We start from the raw sequence: 25,650 nt of genomic DNA, 5'->3' as shown, positions 1-25,650 counted from the left end.
ATTTCTCGGAAATTTCACCACGTGTAAGGTTTGACGCCCACAGCGATCTTTGTTATGTACTCGCTTTCATAGAAGCTTAGGAAAGGATTGAAACAAATTGAATACGATTTCAACAATAACCTATCAAATATCTGTGGAATATTTGATCTGTCAACAAAAATAATCACAAGGTGCTTAGATTAAAGAAAACATCCAGAAATTGTTTTGAATTAAGGCATAAGATGCCAAGTCTAGTGTATATTAAAAGCTAATAATACCCATAGACATGAATTTAACGTCACAAAGAGAAAGGAATCACCACAGTCGCAACTTATCCGATCGACTTTTTATCTTCCGATTCCTTTCCCCAAGATTTCAAATAATCAAATCGCAAAAGCTTTTCCAAATGAGAACATAAATTTGTCACAAGATTTTATTATACATACAGGATCTTTGATAGCGGGTGAACGGCCCACTTAATACCGACGGGTGATTTATTTTCACTTATCTCCTACTCCCGTTAGCTTTTGTAGCTCGTAATATATTGGGCTGTCCAACGTTTACTGTTTACAATACTGTTTCTATTCCCCTTAATGTATTCATCATGACAGTTATTTCATATTTGTTACGCATCATAGAGTGAGAGTTTTTCTTTAATGTGCGTTTCACGAAAGAGTTCCCCTGCCGTTATGTTGGCATACCTGACTGTCAAAAACGAAAATATTTTTTTTTAATCAAAAATGACAGAGAAAATATTCTCCTTTCTTCCTAGCCTTATCCCGTATCTTACGGAGTCGGCTGCCTAGAAAGGAGAATATTTTCTCTGTCATTTTTGATTAAAAAAAAATATTTTCATTTTTGACAGTCAGGTAAGCCAACATAACGGCAGGGGAACTCTTTCGTGAAACGCACTCTACTAGACATTGAATAGATTACGATATTGTTTTCTAATAACCACGTATATACTAAAGTTATGATACCTTCATTATGTTTGTAATTACGTTCTATAATCACATTGAGCTATTTCCCAAGCGACTTTCAAAAGATAAAGTTAATTTGTAACATTTCAACTAATCACAACATCGTTAACTAGAACCTATTCACTAAGAAATAAATTAATTATGTGTGAATTATCTATCGACGAGTTAAAAACAGTTACGTAACTGAGCTCATTATGGTTGAAGTGATTACATAATGAGAGCGCTGGCCGACAGTCTGACCTTTCTTACATCCCTGCATACTACACTGCACCTTATCGATATCATACCACTGTGCAACTTATGTTTTATACTGTATATTGGTATATTCTATAGACTATATTTTATCTATAACCAGGTGAACACCCTTTGGGAATATTTGTTGTGGATAACAATAGACGTTTGTGGCTTTCTATCAGGTGGCCCTATTACTTTGTCCTCCTTTTGCTACAAAATAATAATAATCTAACGCGATATTTAAATTGAATAAACAACTGTCCAATTTATGTATGTTTTTCAAAGATATGAAATATTCTAAGTACGTAATAGCATTGTACTACGAAAAGTGTATTTGCCTTGCTCGTATTTACGATTCATTCAAGGTTGAGTAAAATACGTTCATGTATTTTAATCCTTGTGTAAATATGGATTCTTTTCAATAAGCGTTCGCACGTGATGCACACTAATCGCTCTGTAATAATAGGATTAGACTAGTTGTGAGAAACTTTCTATGAAGAAAGGTGACGTGTTATAAATTTACATAACTAAAAAAAACTCTTTATCCTTGTTTATAATGTCATAACAATAAAATATAACTTTCTTGGTTAAATTATAAGATTTCAATGAACTGTCTTCAATTAGGGATCCCTCACATGCCCGTCAGTTTACATTCCTATTTAACGACTCTACGATTGCCAAAGCAAATCTATAAAAGCGACAAACAAAATTGCCATTAAAAATTAACTTTTAAAACAAATAAAAGATTACTCTTTAATACGCGAATGAAATTTGAATCGCATTGGAACCGTGAAGCCACATAAACGAGTTTAGAAACGTTCATAACAGGTTAAGCCAACGATCGATCGACACACGTTACAATGACCCGAAGACTACTTACACACGGCACATCATTCACCGCCATATTCCCGTACATTTCTACAACGATCGTGCGCACAATTTCACAAAAAAACTTTCTCAGAGCACGTTTATAAAGTAATACCACGGCAACGCGGGTTGGAACATACTATGTTCGTACGGGCGACGTGTTCCCGGTACATTTATCTCAATCTCGGAGGAGTGCCGGAGGGCAAGAGTGCAACACGACTCGCCCGACTGGTACCTCCCGTCCCGGACCCCACGACGCCGACCGGTTTCCTAGTCCACTACCGAGCATGGATATGCCCTCTCTAACTAGATTACGGCGTAAATAAGGTTAGCTACCGCTGTTGGCATTCATCCTATTAAACAATAAAATAACTCGATCGAAATTGCTATTTTATGCTAATGAGATTACTGATTTTAAAGCTCACTTCATAACACACAATCCTATTTATATTCATGGAACGTAACTAGACGAAGAAACGCTAAACTATTCAATAACCCAATTTAACTTTATTGAACTTATAAAAAACAGCATCATAATTAGCATTCAGTAATGGAAGACAATAGAAGAACTGAAAGACAAAAACGCGTTATTCAGTGGGCAGCGAGGCGAAACTCGATGTAATTTAAATAACGGTAACCAAATAATTAGCATAATATCAACCTTTGTATTATACACGAACTAATTGGATAAAAGCGCAATCGGTTGGCATAATCATGAAAGCGAGTTATACAATCGTGCTCGTAAATGACGTCAACCGTCGAGACTTGTTAAAATCAAAACAGGAGATTAGCATAATGGCGCATCTCGAATGCAGCAGACGATTATCGTAAATCGGAACGCAATAGCGCCGTGACTCTGTGAACTTAGCTGGTATCACGCTCACGACTGCGCTAACAGACATCTTCCGTGAAACAATTGCATGGAATTCTCAGCGTTTGATATTCGAAAGTCTAATATCATTCGGTTCGAGATAGAGCCACTAAGCCGTGTATGCGGGCTATGGTTGTATGTTGTCAGGTGAGATTTATTCACGTAGCTGAAACATGCGACAGGGTGGGCGTGCGTGGGCTGTAGACGGTAGAAACCGCCTGTACGTATTAAAGCCCATATATAGAACTTTATTACCTTCCACGAATACATAATATACATAAATAATAAATATTATCCGTTCAAAGCACCTGCTTTAGAGAGGTTCTTATAAAAAGACTAAAAGTAGGTTAGATTCAATTAATATGAAATAGTGCAATACAATAGATTTCAATCAACGAATGTTTATAAATAGTTTTGCCCTGGCGCGGTCGCTTTATAATACTGAACAAAGGAACAATAACGACTAACAAAGAAGTTAGAAAAGAACAAAAGCAAACATCGAAGCGGGTTAAACGAGCTATTTCCTTCCAAGACGACGTAATAACAATAACAAGGGATGACTTTGTGTGGCATTGCATAAAACGATTCGATATAAAAAAAAACTGCTCTGCAATCAATCAACCGATGAAGCGGAAAATCATACATAACTAGATCTATTCAAAATTTAAACGGTCTAATAAACTAGATTGGGATAACGGAGATAGTAAATTATTTTGATCACAGGTGTGAGTGAGATAGTAGTATTATCGGGGTGTGGCTATCAGTAGCTACTTTGTATGCGCTGTGTGCCTACATTGCCCGCAAATGCATAATACATATAACTTGCACGTTTGTATACGTAAGTGTATGTGTATTAGGCCGTGCACATGCCATTATATGCTAATTAGCTTTCCAAGGCGCGTTCACTGTTGCAGATTAGATTCAAGCGTAACCTTCTAAACAAAGTCATTTACATAATTGATACGTATGCTAGTTAATAAACACGGCAAATAAAAATAAAGCTAAAGCCGTAATAAAATAAGTAACAGATTACAATAAAGAAGAAAGAAGTAAAGAAGAGTCTACGCTTATAATAAATGCGAAAGTAACAAGAGGAAATTACAAGTGCTCATTAATGTCAATGACCAACGCTAGCCGGTGCTCAAGGAGATAATCATTTGAAATATGTACCGGTAGTGCACGCTCCGAATGGCCACAAATCACCAAAATCACTTCACGACGTCACGCGTAACATTCAAAACTCGAACATGTGACGATAGTGCGGTGAAAGGTAAGATGTGTTCCGTAAACGGTTCCGAGTTTAGACTATAGAGTAACTGAGTGTAGCCGGCGCGGGAGAATGGCGCAAACTGGAGCCGGGAGGGGCGGGGGCACCCCCTCGCGCGCTCCGGCCGCCCCGCTACCCGCGCGCCGCGCTGCTCGCCCTGCCGGTCCCGGCCACCAGACAGGCTTGCATAATTAATTAGACTTCGCACTCCCGTCATATATTGCACCTTCCGCATGCAAGGTCATCGTTTTTGTTACACGCCTTGACAATATCGTATCGATTAGCTCATCACTGCTTGTACTAATTATTCGTTCAACAGTTTTTGTTTACATCGTTGCAAATACTGCAACGAAATTTGTAGGGTGTAGACTGTAGAGCATACAGTTAAATCACACCTTTTGCCACACATAAATATTTTACAGTTTACAACATTGTATGAAATGTCAACCTATTACTAAAGCGTACTTCCAAAATAACTCAAAAGGTCCTGAACAGCTACAATAGCTGAATAATTTAACAATTCCCTAAAACGTGTAATAAATCTTCCTTCAAAACGTTTAATTAGATATGAAACGCGTAGTCCTCCAGGTCAATATGAATAATATTAACCTTCAAACAAAACAAGAACAAAGTAAGCAGTGAGTGGCACGATCAAACAGGCCCTTGCTAGCCCCCAGAGGAGTGGGTAGGGGGGACACGAGCCAGACGTAACCCGGCATCCCGACGCGATCGATATCCCTATCCGCTGCATGAGAACTCGCATTAACTAACTCTGACAGAGGTGGAAAGTCGGCCGATGTTGTTACAAACTTTACCGATTACCCGGCAAACTCTTCCTACTTATATTATAAATGTATCATGCTGGCAAATGAAATAATGACTTCGAATGTGTGTTACGTCAGTAGAATATGTACGTTGAAAAAGACTTTTTGAGAGGCATGCGTTTAGATAAACAATTTAGGAATCTTCACCATCAATTCGAAGTCTACTATGAGAGTTATACCTGAGGATTAAAACAAAAACGTTTTTTAGAATCAAATTGCTACATAATCACAAAATTGTTTCCATATCATTTCATCTAACAAAATGTAAAAATAATATCCGTCCTTACCCCACATAAAGCGATGATAAAAGAATAAAAATGCAAATAATTGTCATCAATCATCGTTAGCTTGTCCAACTGACTCGGAGAAAAAAATCGATTAATATTCTACTCAAGCCCGCGAATACAGGTATTTTAATCGAAAGATTGACGTTATTGATATCTGGGTTAAGCGTGTTGGAATATGGTGAATGAATAATGTTAATTGGGCCATGAATAAACATGAGATTAAATCACCCACGATAAAAATAGTGTTTGCGAAATGTTTCCATATTGTATTCAATTCTCAGGATTAAAGTCTAATGAATTTATACAGTGGGACCTAATACAATCGAAGAGATACATCGATAAAAACAAGCGTGTCAGAACCAATTCACTAGTAATAGGAAAAGTTTAATCGATTCACGCGCCACTCTCACGACGCTTTACACGGGTGACTTTCAGAAATTCGCTTACATTTTCTTATATTCACATAAAGATTGCACACGGCAAAATCTTTCTCAAAATTTGCTGTATACAGAAATTCAGAGAGGTTTCGAGCGCATATTATCTTTTGTGCCTTATACTTTAATGTTTGCTAAGCGCAGTGTATGATAATTTATTAGAATTTGCCACAAGGTGGAAGTTGTTTCTGGCCGTATTCCAAGTGAGTCGGCTTCTCTGAAAATGTTTCTGCAAATTAAAGTCGGGATGAGTTCCTCTGGCTTGAAGTCTGTGTGTTGAAAACTAAGTTTATTTATTCATCTGGTCATTATTTGAACGGAACCAATTATGTTTTGATATATTGTACATTTTAGTGGTTAAATAAAACGATTTATTCAAGAAAACTAGTCTAACGGTAAACATGACAAATATTTATTTATACGTGTTAGTAACGTGACTCAGTGGATTTTCCGCGACCGAGGTAATTTGTATATACGTCACTGCTCTAGTTAAAATAGTAAAAGCTGATCATAGAAGGATTCAGAGTATTAGATGGCGCATTAAAACTGAACTGAACCAATTTAACAAAAATGACTGTTAGCAACTGACCAACAATACATATCGACGTTATTAAAACGCATAGTATCGATTACACCTGCAACTAATCTCTATTATTACGGATCATAAATATGTATGGAATAAATGATAAAGTTATGCAATTTTATTTTGCAACGAGAACTAACAATAATAAGTTATTCTCCGACACGGATAGTAGTCATAAGATGAATCGTTCATAGCTACATAACCAGGGGGAGTGCCTTCGAAAAGGGTCGCTGAACCAGACAAATTGCTAAGAACACGTCCCCCTCTTGTCAAATTGGAACGCAATGCTGGACTTAATCGCATTATTTCACAGGATTTATGTCGACTCAAATTTTCGGTCGGATTAAAATTGTTAAGTTCACAAAGTGTGTGGAAATTGCTCATTTGTGAACGCCTAACAAGGACAACCTTGTTACCTACGCTAGTTACGTTTCGCAAATTTGAAATTTTCAAGTAAAACGATCCATTAAATAGAATATCTTATAATATTGGCTGTTAATATAATTTTCCGTATTTCCTGCTTTAGTACAAGTAATATTATTATACTGTCGCAGTGGACATAATATCTAAATTATGTCTCGGAATAGCGGCTGCATACAAAACGAGTACTTACTATCGGCCATTGCACGGGAATACGTGACATCCATAACAATAAATAGATGGAAACTAGAGGCATGTGACACATAAACTTCATTAGATGCTAATAATTTCTATTCTCAAATTCAAATTAACACATACATAGAAATTGAATGATAGATAAAATATTTTACACCGACGTATCAACTTACACCGAAGCAATTTATGTGGATAAAGCGAGCATATTTGATCAAAAGAAAATCTTTGATGTTGCAAAAAGGCTCTCAAGTAGATCAAATTCGAAACGAGCTCGTTCAATAAATGAATAAGTTTTCTTTATGTAGCTAAGTATTTTTTTAATTAGACTAACTTCTCTGTCTTTTACAAGTGACATTGAAGATTGTCGAAATCCTTGCAAAAAATGATCCTCGAGTGTCCAACTAAGCAAAAATTAAATGCCTATTCGTACTATGTTTTTATGAAAAAATGTAACAAATTTATATTATGACGATATACTTAACCGTACCTACGTGATGAAATTAAACAGATGCACGTACGAAGACGGCGTCAGTTGAAAATAACAGAGTAGACATGTTTATGAGCTAATACTAAAAGCTAATTATCTAGTCGTGTTCCTCAAGCGGTTGATCTAAATTAGATTTTCGCAGAAGTTTTCAAGCCAAGTATTCCGCTTGCGTCCAACTCAAACACCCCACGATTAACATTAGTTTAAAACAATGCCGGAGCAACTAAACTAAGTTCTTGCTCGCTGCTAGTTCGATATTCAAATGAGTTCAGTGATGCAGAAACTCAATCGTTTAGAGTATGTTCCATATGTTGGATTTTACTTTAAAAATTGTGCACGGAATTAACCGACCGTGTTTTTTACGTTAGCAAATTATTGTATGTGTAGTCGTACAAGGGTCTGTATTTGGTCACGTAAGTATCCACCGCTATTTGAATGCTTATATTGTTTTTATTGTATTGTATGTAGCACAGGATAGACTCAGACGAAGAAATCTATTAGTCATTTCTGCCATATTTAGCTGAACGAAGCAAGCGGCGCTCAGGTTAAAATTGGCATATGCGTCACCGGGCGCCGGCGACAGGCTACAACTTAGAAGTACAGGAATAATTGACGGCAATGCGAATGTACACATTTATCATTCACGTCGACTTTTCTCAACCTTAATTAAATCCTGTTCTAAGATATAATATCCTGAATACAACTTGTCTGCTTCCTTTAACCTTAATGAAAATTTGTTGGCAATGAGATATGAATTTTGTTCGCGTGTGTCACTGTTTAATAATAATAATAACTAGCAATTACGTTTAAAATATAATTTCACCGTGTATTATGTTCCACGCATATTACAGAGACGCTTGAATAAATTTGTTATTTCTATCAGTCATCCTAAATAAATAAAGTAACATAATTTCTACCTCGCAATATTGCTTTTGAGATATCAAGATCCTTGAATTATTAATGAAATCTGGCAATATTCATATCAAAACATATCACGAGGAGAACGAACTGGCAATATCAGATTACTTACTTGAAGATTGGAACGAGATCGTCTAGGCATTACTCCCACGACTTCTCCCCGCATAATGGATTCAATAACTGTAACAAGAAACAAGATACAATAAAACCGTAATGAAATATATCTCTCGAGATATGTAAACAAAAAATATACATTTATTTTACGTACATTTTTGAACAACATTCCAACTGTTAATAGCGAGCTTTATATCGGGCTTTTTGTAAAACAAATCCCTTTTTGATATGTAACAAAACATTTTGCGACGCTGTAACTTCACTCGTCATTTACAAATAAAGTATTGCAACAAATAACTCATATTATATTAAAAGAATCACGAACATGACGCTTACGAACTTGCAAACATTGCTTTATTTTATACGGCTTCTTGCATCCAATTATGCAGAAACAGGACTTCGGCTACTCTACACCGAGCTACAATAACACGTATGCAATGTGAATCGATGCACATGTGCATGCTATTTTAATGCTTATACTAAAACAAACAAGATAGCATCTGGCGTTCACAATTTTATCGATAATGGCCAGTGTTGAATGACGGACTGTTATTTTAGAATGTGTTAACAAATTGATAGAATCTATCAAATTATCAAAGCGAAGTGAATTTGTTGTTCGAGCTAGATCAAAGGCAAATTAATGTGAGCGAAATCCCGCATGTTGTATAAATACATCATAATTAATTGGAATACGTACAATTAACACAACATAATAAAGATAAAATAGTGTGCATTTATATTAAATTTAATTATCATTATATTACATCATCACACAATATTTTCCGTTCAAGGCGTAGAATGTAAGTAGTATGGATTCCCGGGTACTGCCTCACTCTATGCTGCCTCACTGTATGGTACGGTGAGGACGTGACTTGATTGAAAACCCCGACTAAAAAAAAAAAAAAAAAAAAAAAAAAAAAAGTTTGGACTCTTTTCCCACTAAAGCGGCCACGCTGAGTCGATAGCACTCACTCCCGAAGCGATAGGATGCACGGTTCCAAAGATAGCTGAGGTGTGCAGATCGATTAACTCTTATCAAATATCAATTAGATAAGAGTTAATCGATGGGTCATTAATGGGACGCTAATGACCCACCGGTTGTTTGCCTTTTCCTATTATCTATCGGCGTTCATATCTATTACTCATTGTGCACCTCGCTTATCACTGCTTTTGTATTAAACTTCTTTGTTACGACCTACCTCGCTATTCTAACCAAACGATGTATTATTATATTCAAGAAAAAATACGTCTAAAATCCTATATTTATATATTATCCTACTATATTATTATAATTGTTGCTTTTTTAAAAAGCGATTCGCTTCTGGCACTCGCCGGCCGCTGCCGCGGCACGCTCGCTTTGCTCGCTCGGCTCGTGCGTTGTTTATCAAAGTCTAACCTAACCTAACCTAATTGTTGCTTTTTTTAAAAAGCGATTCGCTTCTGGCGTTGTTTATCAAAGTCTAACCTAACCTAATTTATCAAAGTCTAACCTAACCTAACCTAATTGTTGCTTTTTTTAAAAAGCGATTCGCTTCTGGCGTTGTTTATCAAAGTCTAACCTAACCTAATTGTTTTTCCGGGTAATCTGATGTATCGAACTTTGTTACGGCAGGACAAGGATTGTAAAAGAGTTGATTGAAAATAAAACATATTATTTCCATATATTATTTCTTTATTTACACCCGCATTACACTACAATACAATTTAACAAGTGTCATATCATTTCTTGGTGAGTCATACGAAAAATTTGTAAGGAAATCTTCCAATCTCAGGCCTCGGAACTTGTAGTACAAATATACCACGCAATACTCTCCACAAAACGTGGAATAGATATCCTGAATTCTAGCAGTATTATAGTCCCACATGCGACAATTTCTTCTTAAAAATTCCGCTATTACTATAATCGGTTTACGTCCGAAGGAATCAAAATATTCTCCAACTCTTTCGTGGTTGATATGAATAGCTACCCAATGAGAACCTGGCTGTGAGTCAGGGTCGAGATTGCATATAATAAATGCAGGTATGTGTATATGCATTGGCAGGCGATTCGAGGGGTACACGCTATACTGGAGGCTGGGGTGTATTCTATGAAGACTCATTTGCAGATCTAATGTATTCATTTTTACATGTTTGACCTCATCCAATTTCTATCAATCATCAACCTAAACTAACATCATGTTATATTGTCATCCCAATATATGAAATATTTTTATATGTATTTATTTAGAAATGCAGGCCGGCCAATATATGCAATATTTTTATATGTATATTTATTGTTTGTAAGGAAATAAAAAATAGTAAATTGCATACAATTTGTTTTATTTAATTTTATAATGTTTCCCTTAGTTACATATACACAAAATGCATTAAGCATACATTAAGCAATATTCACTACAAACTGAAGTCCAAAGATAATGATTCCCAAATTATTCTCAATATAATTATAAGTACATAAGTGATTGCTTAACTATGTTCGTTGTTTTTGTTTGTGTTTGTTGTGTCATGTCTTGTGTATTAGTTGTTAGCTAAGTATGTTAATGTATTCATTTTTCGGAAATCCTTATAGATAAGATAATGATTCCAAAGTCGTGCTAGCCCCTTCCCAAATCTATCATATAAATATCCCTGCACGCATCCTTAGTATATTGTGTTTCGAATTCAACCACAGGTCAACGCGTAGAAATTTATTACAAATAACAAAATGGAGGTAAGTTATTATTATTATTAATATTATTTTTAATTATTACTTCAGTAAAATCTTTATTTATTTTTATCTTGTTAAACATATTTTTAATTATATATGTTATGTTTCAGGCTTCTTACAACCTCAAAGATGTGGAAAAATGTTTCAAGCCCTATAATTATTATGATTTATCGGATGAAGATGAGGTTTCTAACTTAACAATAAATAAAAATAAGAGGACCAGTCGTTTAGATGACTTTTTTCTTCAAGAGCCTGTATACAACATAACAAAGGAGATATCGGAGGAAGATAGTGCAAAACACTACAGCTTTAAAAATTAGGTTTCTTCATGTGGTAGCTTAGTAATTAGTTTATCTACTAGTATAAATGAGGTAAGTTATTATTACAGTAAAATCTTTATTTATTTTTATCTTGTTAAACATATTTTTAATTATATATGTTATGTTTCAGGCTTCTTACAACCTCAAAGATGTGGAAAAATGTTTCAAGCCCTATAATTATTATGATTTATCGGATGAAGATGAGGTTTCTAACTTAACAATAAATAAAAATAAGAGGACCAGTCGTTTAGATGACTTTTTTCTTCGAGAGCCTGAGCGGAAAAAGAAAAAGGCGAAACTATCTTCAATTGTTGGACGTTCAGTGAAGGAGGGATGCATTTCATATATTTCAACAGACAAAGATGACGGAAAGGATGCTGATCTACTAGTGAAAATTGATTTATATAGTTTAAAAAAGTTGAAAGAAATCCCGGTGTCGCAACATTGGAAAAATGCTGATATTCGCATTAAATATTATACAAAAAACGATTCTAACATAGATCTTCAAATAAAAGATATTGTATACAACATAACAAAGGAGATATCGGAGGAAGATAGTGCAAAACACTACAGCTTTAAAAATTAGGTTTCTTCATGTGGTAGCTTAGTAATTAAATATGAAGTTTGTAAGGAAATAAAAAATAGTAAATTGTATAAAATTTGTTTTATTTAATTTTATAATGTTTCCTTTAGTTACATATACACAAAATGCATTAAGCATAACACATAAATCTAAAACATAACACACATTATAACCTTAACTACTATAGTCTACAGTAACATTTCTTAAAAACTACAATTATTTTACATTAGTTACAATCAAACAATACATTTTAAATATGTAATAAACTATTATATAACATTATAGCAATATCATAATTTTACATGCGGTACAAATTTTGTATATACACACAGAAATAATAGTAAAAAGTCACTTAGCGTAATTTATAATGTCCCCAAGCCAATGTATCAATGTTGTTGTTCATAATACATCGATTGGTATCATTATATGATAAAGATGTTTTATTTATTTTTTGTGTAAAAATAGTGTGTTTGATTGACTTAAATCGAAGCATACTTCTTGAGAACTTTAAATTATTCCATTTCTTTCATAAAACATATAATATATATTTTTTTATTGCAAATTTTTAAGCATTAACCTATCATTTAGTGTGTATTTTTATTTTTTTTAACTCTGTTGTAAGAACTAGAAATTCGACGCCATATACGCATAAAATTTCATCAAAGTAAGGTTATTTTAACTTAGATTTTCTTTGAATTTTTCAATAAAAGTACTTAAATTGCCTTGAACATATTTTAGGATGTCTCAGTGTCTTTACTGTTGTATATTTTATAAGAAAACTTCTTCTAATTAATTTTGTGTAAAATACAAAGACACGAACGTCCCGCATGGAAAAAATTGAAACACGCCTCAGGTTATTGGCTATTAAACAAACTGGACAATGAATATCAATAAATTGTCTCGAACGCATTTTAGATATTGAATGAATCTTTAATTTGAGATATCATCACACATTGTTACTAATTTAGTTTTGTTAAACGAGCTTCTAAAGAATTACAGAAACAAGCCAAAATCACTCTAAAATCGATAGGGACTCTTAAGGGTCTCAGATATATCTAAAATACAAAATCCTAAATAAATCGGCTTATCATAAATTAATTTTGTTTTCCGTAATTGTATTGCGACTAATTAATGTTCTGAAAATATTGATAAACTATGGAATTCTGGTTTTGCAATCCAATCCTGAGCACCTAAAACTTTACCACGATTATCCCAGTGAGTTAGTAGTTTAACGTTTACTCTTTTTCAATATTTTCCATAGTCATATCGAAGACAGAATTGTTCATTAATTTAAAAAAGTCTTTTTCAAAGTTTGATGTAGCTAACGTTCTCAAACTAGTATTTAAGTCTATGTATTTCTTTAACCAAGAACTCTGTTTAAATTTTAAAATTCTATGTACTTTAATTAATCCAATTCCCATTTCAATTCATTGTTTTAAATTCCTGTAGTGAATGATGTATTTATTTTTATTATTTAAATTAGGAACTAATTTAGTTTCTTCAGTATTACCCACACATATGTTTTCAGGACATAACGAAAAGTCAGAATGCAAATTATGAAGTTCATCAGGATATTCCAAATCAACTTCTAAAACAGAACCGAAATCAGAGTTATCCGACACATTATAATCTGTATTATAATCTATCCATTCGAAACCACCAACAGGAAGAGATTGAGTTAGGATAGTTCCTTTTTAGTTCTGTAAACTGATCATCATTAAGATTTTTAGCTAGTTGATCTAAACTACACGATAAAAATTTCAATGAATCTATGAATCTTAAACTTACTGATTGATTATTTATTGTTAGCAAAAATGTATTTTTATTTATTTATTTTTTTATTTTTTCACCTTCAAGAAAATTTCAAAAGTTCTATGTCAGTAATTGATATTTTTGGTTTATCGCATTCAAATGTAAATATTAATATAAAATACATTTTTTAACTAATTGTATTAGGTGTAGTTTGGGCAAGTGTATAATTCATATTTAATTTTAAAATCAAAGTCAATTAATTTTTCGAGAATGATGTAAATATTTTAGAATGTTTTATTGGATTAATTTTCAATCCAGTATTCGGTTAGCGAGCTTATTACAATATTAAGTACTATTTATTCTTTTGATTTATCTTTCCACCTTCCAAACAATATGAGATAAAAAATGTCAAATGATTTTTTTTCTTAATAATAGTTTTTATTTTTTCATTAGACGTTTAAATTCAAGTTAAGCTTCATAAAATATGATCATATTATAATATTACAAAATAAAAACCTATGCATTAATATTTACTTACCTTTTTTACGAATATTTGATATCCTCATACTTTTTTTTCTTTGCTTTTGATATTCTTATTATGTCTATTTATTTTTTCGACGACGATAAAATTTTAAAAACTCGACCCCAAAATAAGACCATCCGCTCGATTTTTGCAAATAAGCAAAAATGTTTTTTATTATTTTTTTTTTAGGATGCTGGCACATTCACAGGTTCGCCAGGACTGGCGAACCTGCGAATCAGTGGCACCCATCCTAAAAAAAAAAAAAAAAAAAATGAAAAACATTTTTGCTTATTTGCAAAATCAAGCGGGTGGTCTTATTTTGGGATCGAGTTTTTAAAATTTTATCGCCGTCGAAAAAATAAATAGACATAATAAGAATATCAAAAGCAAAGAAAAAAAAGTATGAGGATATCAAATATTCGTAAAAAAGGTAAGTAAATATTAATGCATAGGTTTTTATTTTGTAATATAATATGATCATATTTTATGAAGCTTAACTTGAATTTAAACGTCTGATGAAAAAATAAAAACTATTATTAAGAAAAAAAATCATTTGACATTTTTTATCTCATATTGTTTGGAAGGTGGAAAGATAAATCAAAAGAATAAATAGTACTTAATATTGTAATAAGCTCGCTAACCGAATACTGGATTGAAAATTAATCCAATAAAACATTCTAAAATATTTACATCATTCTCGAAAAATTAATTGACTTTGATTTTAAAATTAAATATGAATTATACACTTGCCCAAACTACACCTAATACAATTAGTTAAAAAATGTATTTTATATTAATATTTACATTTGAATGCGATAAACCAAAAATATCAATTACTGACATAGAACTTTTGAAATTTTCTTGAAGGTGAAAAAATAAAAAAATAAATAAATAAAAATACATTTTTGCTAACAATAAATAATCAATCAGTAAGTTTAAGATTCATAGATTCATTGAAATTTTTATCGTGTAGTTTAGATCAACTAGCTAAAAATCTTAATGATGATCAGTTTACAGAACTAAAAAGGAACTATCCTAACTCAATCTCTTCCTGTTGGTGGTTTCGAATGGATAGATTATAATACAGATTATAATGTGTCGGATAACTCTGATTTCGGTTCTGTTTTAGAAGTTGATTTGGAATATCCTGATGAACTTCATAATTTGCATTCTGACTTTTCGTTATGTCCTGAAAACATATGTGTGGGTAATACTGAAGAAACTAAATTAGTTCCTAATTTAAATAATAAAAATAAATACATCATTCACTACAGGAATTTAAAACAATGAATTGAAATGGGAATTGGATTAATTAAAGTACATAGAATTTTAAAATTTAAACAGAGTTCTTGGTTAAAGAAATACATAGACTTAAATACTAGTTTGAGAACGTTAGCTACATCAAACTTTGAAAAAGACTTTTTTAAATTAATGAACAATTCTGTCTTCGATATGACTATGGAAAATATTGAAAAAGAGTAAACGTTAAACTACTAACTCACTGGGATAATCGTGGTAAAGTTTTAGGTGCTCAGGATTGGATTGCAAAACCAGAATTCCATAGTTTATCAATATTTTCAGAACATTAATTAGTCGCAATACAATTACGGAAAACAAAATTAATTTATGATAAGCCGATTTATTTAGGATTTTGTATTTTAGATATATCTGAGACCCTTAAGAGTCCCTATCGATTTTAGAGTGATTTTGGCTTGTTTCTGTAATTCTTTAGAAGCTCGTTTAACAAAACTAAATTAGTAACAATGTGTGATGATATCTCAAATTAAAGATTCATTCAATATCTAAAATGCGTTCGAGACAATTTATTGATATTCATTGTCCAGTTTGTTTAATAGCCAATAACCTGAGGCGTGTTTCAATTTTTTCCATGCGGGACGTTCGTGTCTTTGTATTTTACACAAAATTAATTAGAAGAAGTTTTCTTATAAAATATACAACAGTAAAGACACTGAGACATCCTAAAATATGTTCGAGGCAATTTAAGTACTTTTATTGAAAAATTCAAAGAAAATCTAAGTTAAAATAACCTTACTTTGATGAAATTTTATGCGTATATGGCGTCGAATTTCTAGTTCTTACAACAGAGTTAAAAAAAATAAAAATACACACTAAATGATAGGTTAATGCTTAAAAATTTGCAATAAAAAAATATATATTATATGTTTTATGAAAGAAATGGAATAATTTAAAGTTCTCAAGAAGTATGCTTCGATTTAAGTCAATCAAACACACTATTTTTACACAAAAAATAAATAAAACATCTTTATCATATAATGATACCAATCGATGTATTATGAACAACAACATTGATACATTGGCTTGGGGACATTATAAATTACGCTAAGTGACTTTTTACTATTATTTCTGTGTGTATATACAAAATTTGTACCGCATGTAAAATTATGATATTGCTATAATGTTATATAATAGTTTATTACATATTTAAAATGTATTGTTTGATTGTAACTAATGTAAAATAATTGTAGTTTTTAAGAAATGTTACTGTAGACTATAGTAGTTAAGGTTATAATGTGTGTTATGTTTTAGATTTATGTGTTATGCTTAATGCATTTTGTGTATATGTAACTAAAGGAAACATTATAAAATTAAATAAAACAAATTTTATACAATTTACTATTTTTTATTTCCTTACAAACTTCATATTTAATTACTAAGCTACCACATGAAGAAACCTAATTTTTAAAGCTGTAGTGTTTTGCACTATCTTCCTCCGATATCTCCTTTGTTATGTTGTATACAATATCTTTTATTTGAAGATCTATGTTAGAATCGTTTTTTGTATAATATTTAATGCGAATATCAGCATTTTTCCAATGTTGCGACACCGGGATTTCTTTCAACTTTTTTAAACTATATAAATCAATTTTCACTAGTAGATCAGCATCCTTTCCGTCATCTTTGTCTGTTGAAATATATGAAATGCATCCCTCCTTCACTGAACGTCCAACAATTGAAGATAGTTTCGCCTTTTTCTTTTTCCGCTCAGGCTCTCGAAGAAAAAAGTCATCTAAACGACTGGTCCTCTTATTTTTATTTATTGTTAAGTTAGAAACCTCATCTTCATCCGATAAATCATAATAATTATAGGGCTTGAAACATTTTTCCACATCTTTGAGGTTGTAAGAAGCCTGAAACATAACATATATAATTAAAAATATGTTTAACAAGATAAAAATAAATAAAGATTTTACTGTAATAATAACTTACCTCATTTATACTAGTAGATAAACTAATTACTAAGCTACCACATGAAGAAACCTAATTTTTAAAGCTGTAGTGTTTTGCACTATCTTCCTCCGATATCTCCTTTGTTATGTTGTATACAGGCTCTTGAAGAAAAAAGTCATCTAAACGACTGGTCCTCTTATTTTTATTTATTGTTAAGTTAGAAACCTCATCTTCATCCGATAAATCATAATAATTATAGGGCTTGAAACATTTTTCCACATCTTTGAGGTTGTAAGAAGCCTGAAACATAACATATATAATTAAAAATATGTTTAACAAGATAAAAATAAATAAAGATTTTACTGAAGTAATAATTAAAAATAATATTAATAATAATAATAACTTACCTCCATTTTGTTATTTGTAATAAATTTCTACGCGTTGACCTGTGGTTGAATTCGAAACACAATATACTAAGGATGCGTGCAGGGATATTTATATGATAGATTTGGGAAGGGGCTAGCACGACTTTGGAATCATTATCTTATCTATAAGGATTTCCGAAAAATGAATACATTAACATACTTAGCTAACAACTAATACACAAGACATGACACAACAAACACAAACAAAAACAACGAACATAGTTAAGCAATCACTTATGTACTTATAATTATATTGAGAATAATTTGGGAATCATTATCTTTGGACTTCAGTTTGTAGTGAATATTGCTTAATGTATGCTTAATGCATTTTGTGTATATGTAACTAAGGGAAACATTATAAAATTAAATAAAACAAATTGTATGCAATTTACTATTTTTTATTTCCTTACAAACAATAAATATACATATAAAAATATTGCATATATTGGCCGGCCTGCATTTCTAAATAAATACATATAAAAATATTTCATATATTGGGATGACAATATAACATGATGTTAGTTTAGGTTGATGATTGATAGAAATTGGATGAGGTCAAACATGTAAAAATGAATACATTAGATCTGCAAATGAGTCTTCATAGAATACACCCCAGCCTCCAGTATAGCGTGTACCCCTCGAATCGCCTGCCAATGCATATACACATACCTGCATTTATTATATGCAATCTCGACCCTGACTCACAGCCAGGTTCTCATTGGGTAGCTATTCATATCAACCACGAAAGAGTTGGAGAATATTTTGATTCCTTCGGACGTAAACCGATTATAGTAATAGCGGAATTTTTAAGAAGAAATTGTCGCATGTGGGACTATAATACTGCTAGAATTCAGGATATCTATTCCACGTTTTGTGGAGAGTATTGCGTGGTATATTTGTACTACAAGTTCCGAGGCCTGAGATTGGAAGATTTCCTTACAAATTTTTCGTATGACTCACCAAGAAATGATATGACACTTGTTAAATTGTATTGTAGTGTAATGCGGGTGTAAATAAAGAAATAATATATGGAAATAATATGTTTTATTTTCAATCAACTCTTTTACAATCCTTGTCCTGCCGTAACAAAGTTCGATACATCAGATTACCCGGAAAAACAATTAGGTTAGGTTAGACTTTGATAAACAACGCCAGAAGCGAATCGCTTTTTAAAAAAAGCAACAATTAGGTTAGGTTAGGTTAGACTTTGATAAATTAGGTTAGGTTAGACTTTGATAAACAACGCCAGAAGCGAATCGCTTTTTAAAAAAAGCAACAATTAGGTTAGGTTAGGTTAGACTTTGATAAACAACGCACGAGCCGAGCGAGCAAAGCGAGCGTGCCGCGGCAGCGGCCGGCGAGTGCCAGAAGCGAATCGCTTTTTAAAAAAGCAACAATTATAATAATATAGTAGGATAATATATAAATATAGGATTTTAGACGTATTTTTTCTTGAATATAATAATACATCGTTTGGTTAGAATAGCGAGGTAGGTCGTAACAAAGAAGTTTAATACAAAAGCAGTGATAAGCGAGGTGCACAATGAGTAATAGATATGAACGCCGATAGATAATAGGAAAAGGCAAACAACCGGTGGGTCATTAGCGTCCCATTAATGACCCATCGATTAACTCTTATCTAATTGATATTTGATAAGAGTTAATCGATCTGCACACCTCAGCTATCTTTGGAACCGTGCATCCTATCGCTTCGGGAGTGAGTGCTATCGACTCAGCGTGGCCGCTTTAGTGGGAAAAGAGTCCAAACTTTTTTTTTTTTTTTTTTTTTTTTTTTTTAGTCGGGGTTTTCAATCAAGTCACGTCCTCACCGTACCATACAGTGAGGCAGCATAGAGTGAGGCAGTACCCGGGAATCCATACTACTAATGTACAATAATAACATTTATCTTAGCCGCTCTAACCATTTTGACGGGAAAGAAACTAATGGCTGTATAAATGTAACGTTTCGGAAAACAAAATTATGTGTATTAAAAAGTTTCATAAAGTATTTTAGGCTCTTCATTGATACCGTTTCTTCGCTTATTGTAATGTTTCATCTTTAGAGGCGGTACGAATTCATGTATTACGTATTCTAGTTTACAATCCCATAATATTGTATGTCACTTACATAACATTTACGGTAGAATGCTTTGCATATTCTTAGACGCGAGTTATTTTATCGTTCAACGCGTGATGCGGTATATAAGCATATAAGCACTGTACAAGTGCATGATGCAAGAATATACTACGCCGTGATAATGATGTAGTTTATTTATTGTTGGAGTGTTATTACTAAGTTATACATTCATAGTAAAACGTGTACGACACATGCTTTGTCTATTGTTACGACGAATTTAATTACAATATTATTATTATCTACAACTACGTTTATAAACTTGAGATAAACAAGTAACCAACTATTGCAATCGAACAGCCCCTTACTATAACAGATACCTTAATAATTATTACTACGTTGATTTAACGCTTCCAAAATTTATTAAGAAATAACGTTGCTTTTATCAATTTATAAAACAAAATAAATATATTATTACCTCCATCGCCGAGAAGTCTCATCTGAACCAAAGACGGATCTTCGCTATGTTCTTCGAGAACCGTATCATCGGTAACAGTCAGCTCCTAAAAGAAAAAAAACAACATAATATTTAGACATTCCGACGAAAAACAAAGAGGAAATTCCTATTACGAAAACACAAGTTTGGCAGGTGCTTTACGAGTAAACAATTCTCCTAAATTCCTATTTAAACTTTCTCACGCCCACAAGCATAACATAAATAGAGGCGTCTGCTTCGTGTTAGCTCATCGATATTCAATTAATATCAACAAAACAAGACTTTCGGCACGTAATTAACTTTGATTAAATACAAAAACGTCCGCTCATCACAAATATAGCGATGGAAGGTCAAACGAGGTCAAAGGTTCGCTCTTTATTTAGACGAAGGTGACATCTCTGTTTTTGTGTTAGACTTTACTAATATAAAATAACAAGCTTTCTTTCTAATATAAGAGAAAATCAACTATGAAAATATATTTTGTTTAAGCTTAAAATTGAACGACACTTTTTAAATTTTTAACACAGAAGATAAAATCATTCATTCATTTAAAGAAAGAAATTGGAACGAAAATGTATCTGAAATTATGTTTTCGACACATAACGTAAATTGTTTCGTACGATTCAATAAACACTAAACGAACCATACCAAAAACATTGATTTACACATAAAACTTATTGGCTATATTGAAAGAAATAGTATTATTGCTGAGTTGTTGATAAACATGTCTTCGTAGCGACTTAGCGAGAGAGCAAGTTCAGTGAAACTTTCGAGAAACAATGAGGGAAGTTTAAGTTACTTTGGTAACCGGGAGGAGGAAACGGGGAGGTTAGTCAAAACTTTGACATCGCGGACGCACCAACTTCGCTACTCGTTAATTCGCAGTATAAATTTGTTTAACGTCTTAACTTTTTAACAGTAATTACATAGAGTTTGAGATAAATTGAAGTACTTTGGATTTCTGGCAGAAATCTGATCATGTTGATAGGCTGCTGCCATACCTTTTTTTTTCTTTGTAACGGGGGAGATAATTTCACAATCGATGTATTGAAATAGTGATATCGACATTCAATGCACTTTAGATGCGAAGTCTAAGATATTGCATAAAGCTGTTTAAATCACTCAACGGAGAACTAAAGACGACCTTTGCAAATATATAATTTCATATGCTTTGAATAGAAATGTAATTAGGCGCACATTTAGCGATAAAAATATCTTTACATGTCTCTCTAAAACTTAAAGTTCTTCAGACAGCGTTATGGTACAAAAGACTATTAACGTTGAAAAGTTTTTGAATGAATCTTCAGAAAGATGAAATCAAAACAAGAAAGGTTTTATAAAGGCAATACAAGTTTGCGGATTTAGTGGAGAGGGTGCTTGGGGTCGAGACACCTCAGACTCCGACAACGTAAACAAGTAATAGATTATACCTTACGGGACAAAATTTATGCACTACTAACTACTAGCTAACAAAGTTCATACATTATCATACAAAGTAAGGAAACGACCGCATAACAAAAGAACATGTAGAGAACATCTGCAATGTATTTTAAATCAGCATAAATAACAACTAATACATATTAACAGCACGATATAAAAACGCATTTCTTGGTATTGCTCAATACAAGAACGACATATTAATAACTCAAAACAGGCTTCGAACATTACATCCGTTACAATTCAACTTCAATTAAATTGCGGACAAAAACCAGTCAATGCTATAACTGGTTACCATTACACGTAGATAGTATTAAAAATGTTGATACATAATTGGAAAGTCGTTTAATACCGTTGCTGTCGTTAACTACTTTCTTATAATGCATAGAATACGCGGTGGGTTATGTACCCTTATAAATCTTGTATCGTTATCGATCTATTTGTAGGGCTGTAATAATAACAATCGGAATAATTGCAAGATTTCTTAATAATCTTTGCTTTAAATTTTCTGAGCAATTTTCAGGAGCAAGTTCTTGAAATGCAGAATTAAATATTTGAATACATTTCAACAACAACATGAACTATTCCAATAAGATAAAACAAATACAAATACAGAAGTTTCTAGTACATTTAATAATACCGAGAAAACTAGACAATCTCAAATGGCAGGAACGGTTGACAACCCTAGAGTGGATCACGTTCATACACGAAACTGGTTTCACTGAGAACTTCCCGTTCCAGAATTATGTTGTAGAATGTCTTTACAGTTAACTGAACACACCTTAATGCCTCCCCATCTAGATACAAGCCTCCCTAATGATATCAGAGAAAATAACGTCTCTATCTGGTAACGGGTGACCGCTGAATATAGGTATTGGGCAAAATAAGTGGATAGAATTGCTTCTATTCGAAGAATATTAAACCGATTCACCGAGCTAACTGCTTATTTAGTTGCATAAACTAAAATTTATATCTGGGAAATGATATCAATCATTTCATTTTTATCATTGAAAAGCTCTCTTCCTATAACTGCATCAATAGCATTTTAATTTAAATTATGCCTTCAATACAAATCTAATCAGAGGCTTTAGCAAACCCATTTCAACATTAAATCACAAGATAACATTCTATATGACTTTTGATAAAGGATCTTCCGACCCTTTCCCTTCCCGAAAATATTCTCGGTTCCGTGCATATCTAGGCCAAGTTTCCCCGTCATTTCATTTCCCCTGCTTTTAAGTATATATTTTATTTATGGCCTTTCATGTGTGCATTGTTAATATTAAATTTTAAGGAATAAGCGTTCTACGAATACTTCTCAAAGCGCTATAATAATATCAAAGTCCGCATATAAATCCAATCGTAAAATATAGAACATTTTCCACCAGAATAAAGCCAATACTTTAAAGGTTTTAAAGAACGTGCGGTGTGAAAGCAAAATTTTATACTTAAAAGTCTTCACGCTCCTTTGATTAAAAGGAGAATTTCCTGTACGGATTGAAATTGATCTTAGTCGATACCGAACCACAACGTCCGCCCATCGACTTGAACCTTCCTCAACCGCATGAAATAAAAACCTTATGATTCTTACGCGACCCTCAGCTGTCATCAAAGCTATTGTTGTTGTGATGTTATTCCGAAATCCGAGAAATGGATATTTAACAACCCACACAAAATAGTAACTTTATATTACTTTTCTAATTCTTCCAGCATGGAGAGGCAATCAATGATTGAAATAGTCTACGCTATAATTTAATAAGTTTAGAGCTATCAGTTCTTGTTTTACCTTACTTCATTGCTTACATTAAGGTCCTTAAAACTATAAACATATGCACCACTTACGCCTGTATGCTCATTGACGCCCACAATAACAGCTGTGTACCACTGTGTGGCGCCAGCGACTCTGTACACCTGGGCTCGACATCCCCCGAGCACGGAGGGAGTCGTGGTCAGGATCCTCTGCCCATCCTGGACGGTTCGCCACTCCGCTGCTTCGCTCGACAGAGCTGACAACGTTGTGGCGTCCAATCCAGCTTCTGAACCCGCCAGACGAGCGTCCCAATCCTGCAGAAACATTTATGTTGACAGATAGAAAGGAAAATCGTGTTGGTTATTATAGAACTTATAGGTAACTCTAGTATTGCATTGTTGGCTTTGTCTTCGCTTGGATTAGCATAATAACTCTTAAAATGTTAAAATATTATAAAATAATGCCTACTTGGAACCGAGGCCAGCAGCTAGTTTGATATAATAATTGAATAAAGTAGGGGAGACCGAGGGGAGTTGAAACAATTTTCACGTTTTGTTTGATATAACTCATACTATTATCAGAAATCTGATGGTACTGGTATCAATCGATAGGTTATTCTATACACTTCCGAATGGTTAGCATAAATAAACGGTAAGCGTTAAAGATGGTGGTTAAAAATTGACTTAATCGTAACAAGTCAACTTGTTTCAATTCCCCTCATACCGAGGTAAGATGAAACAGAGGTCGAGGAGAGTTGAAACATAATGATTAATTTGGGGAGTAATAGGAGCTGCAAAATAAAAATGATGATTTAATTCAAAGGTTTTATATAAAACTTATATTTTCAAGTAATCAACGACTTTTATAAGTAATATTTTAATGACATTTCAGTCAAGTAGGTCTAATACAAAAAATAAACACCTAAATAACCAAAAATTAACATGCGTAACATCAATTATAATCAGTCAAATCAACAAAATGTTTTACATTTTTATAAAACTAAATCTTTGACATAAAATAGTTAATAATCACTCGTTTTTTAAGTATGTATTACAATCAGTTCATACTAAAAACTATTTAAGGAACAATAATCTACAAAATGTCAAAGACAAAGTTCTCCACCAGCACAAGTTTCATGAGCCCACAATTGGCATTTCAGACATTGAGCCCACTTTTCTTTGGATCTGTTATTTGAATATGATTCCATACAGCAAATACAGCAGGATTCCTCTTCTTCTTCATCACTATCTTCGTTTCTTGACAACCTTAACCTTTTTAGTTTTACAGCCTGGTTTTAAACTTATTCTTGCTTTAGTTCATCCAGTAGGCATGCTTAAATAAATAAACACATTAAATCAACAATAAAATCCGATAATCTTCGTACTTTTTAGCTAAAATCAGATATTAAATTGAAAACAAGGAGAGTTGAAACAGTCTGTTTCAAATCACCTCGGTGAGAAAAAACCTCCCAATTTTTATTCAAATCACGACCAAGCAGTAAATACACAGAAATCAAATTTACCAAGTATATTTCAAGAATCAATAGATAATAAGTTTTTAAAACGTATACTATAACTCAACCCAAAAAACAATACCAATATTAAAGTACGAGCATCGTAAAAAATCATGAAATACTTACTTTTTACGATTTTCGGCACATGTCATTCAGAACTACACAACTGCACAACTGACGTCATCGGCATGAACTGACGCGATAGCTGGTGGAGGGAGTTGGTTAAAAAAGACGTTGCCAGATCGCTAACAGTTTTAAGTTCGGAGAAATCGAGACTGTTTCAACTCACCTTTGTTTCAAAACCCCTCGGTCTCCCCTATAAAAGACGAGAGATATCTTTGTCAAAGCTTACTTGTAATAAAAACTCAGTCTTAAATTACGAGAAAATTTATCTTCGTTTGAT

The 25,650-nt window shown here is 32.8% G+C and overlaps 1 protein-coding gene across 1 annotated transcript in view; it reads right to left on the bottom strand.

Moving 5' to 3' along the window:
- Kdm3 (Lysine demethylase 3) overlaps positions 1-25,650 on the bottom strand; it is a 160,160-nt gene that overhangs the window by 90,481 nt on the left and 44,029 nt on the right. Inside the window, exons 4-6 of the mRNA XM_090109322.1 lie at positions 23,827-24,048; positions 20,530-20,614; positions 8,459-8,526 (exon numbers count right to left, since the gene is read on the bottom strand). Coding sequence (XP_089965448.1) covers positions 8,459-8,526; positions 20,530-20,614; positions 23,827-24,048 — 375 coding nt within the window. The remainder of the gene's footprint in view (positions 1-8,458; positions 8,527-20,529; positions 20,615-23,826; positions 24,049-25,650) is intronic.

Source organism: Colias eurytheme, chromosome 14, assembly GCF_061535395.1.
Source record: "Colias eurytheme isolate Ceu_HAF_F1 chromosome 14, ilColEury1 Martin Lab GWU primary, whole genome shotgun sequence".
Taxonomy (NCBI): Eukaryota; Metazoa; Arthropoda; class Insecta; order Lepidoptera; family Pieridae; genus Colias; species Colias eurytheme.
The sequence above is the reverse complement of the archived record's forward strand: the minus strand, read 5'-3'. Positions and strand labels throughout refer to the sequence as shown.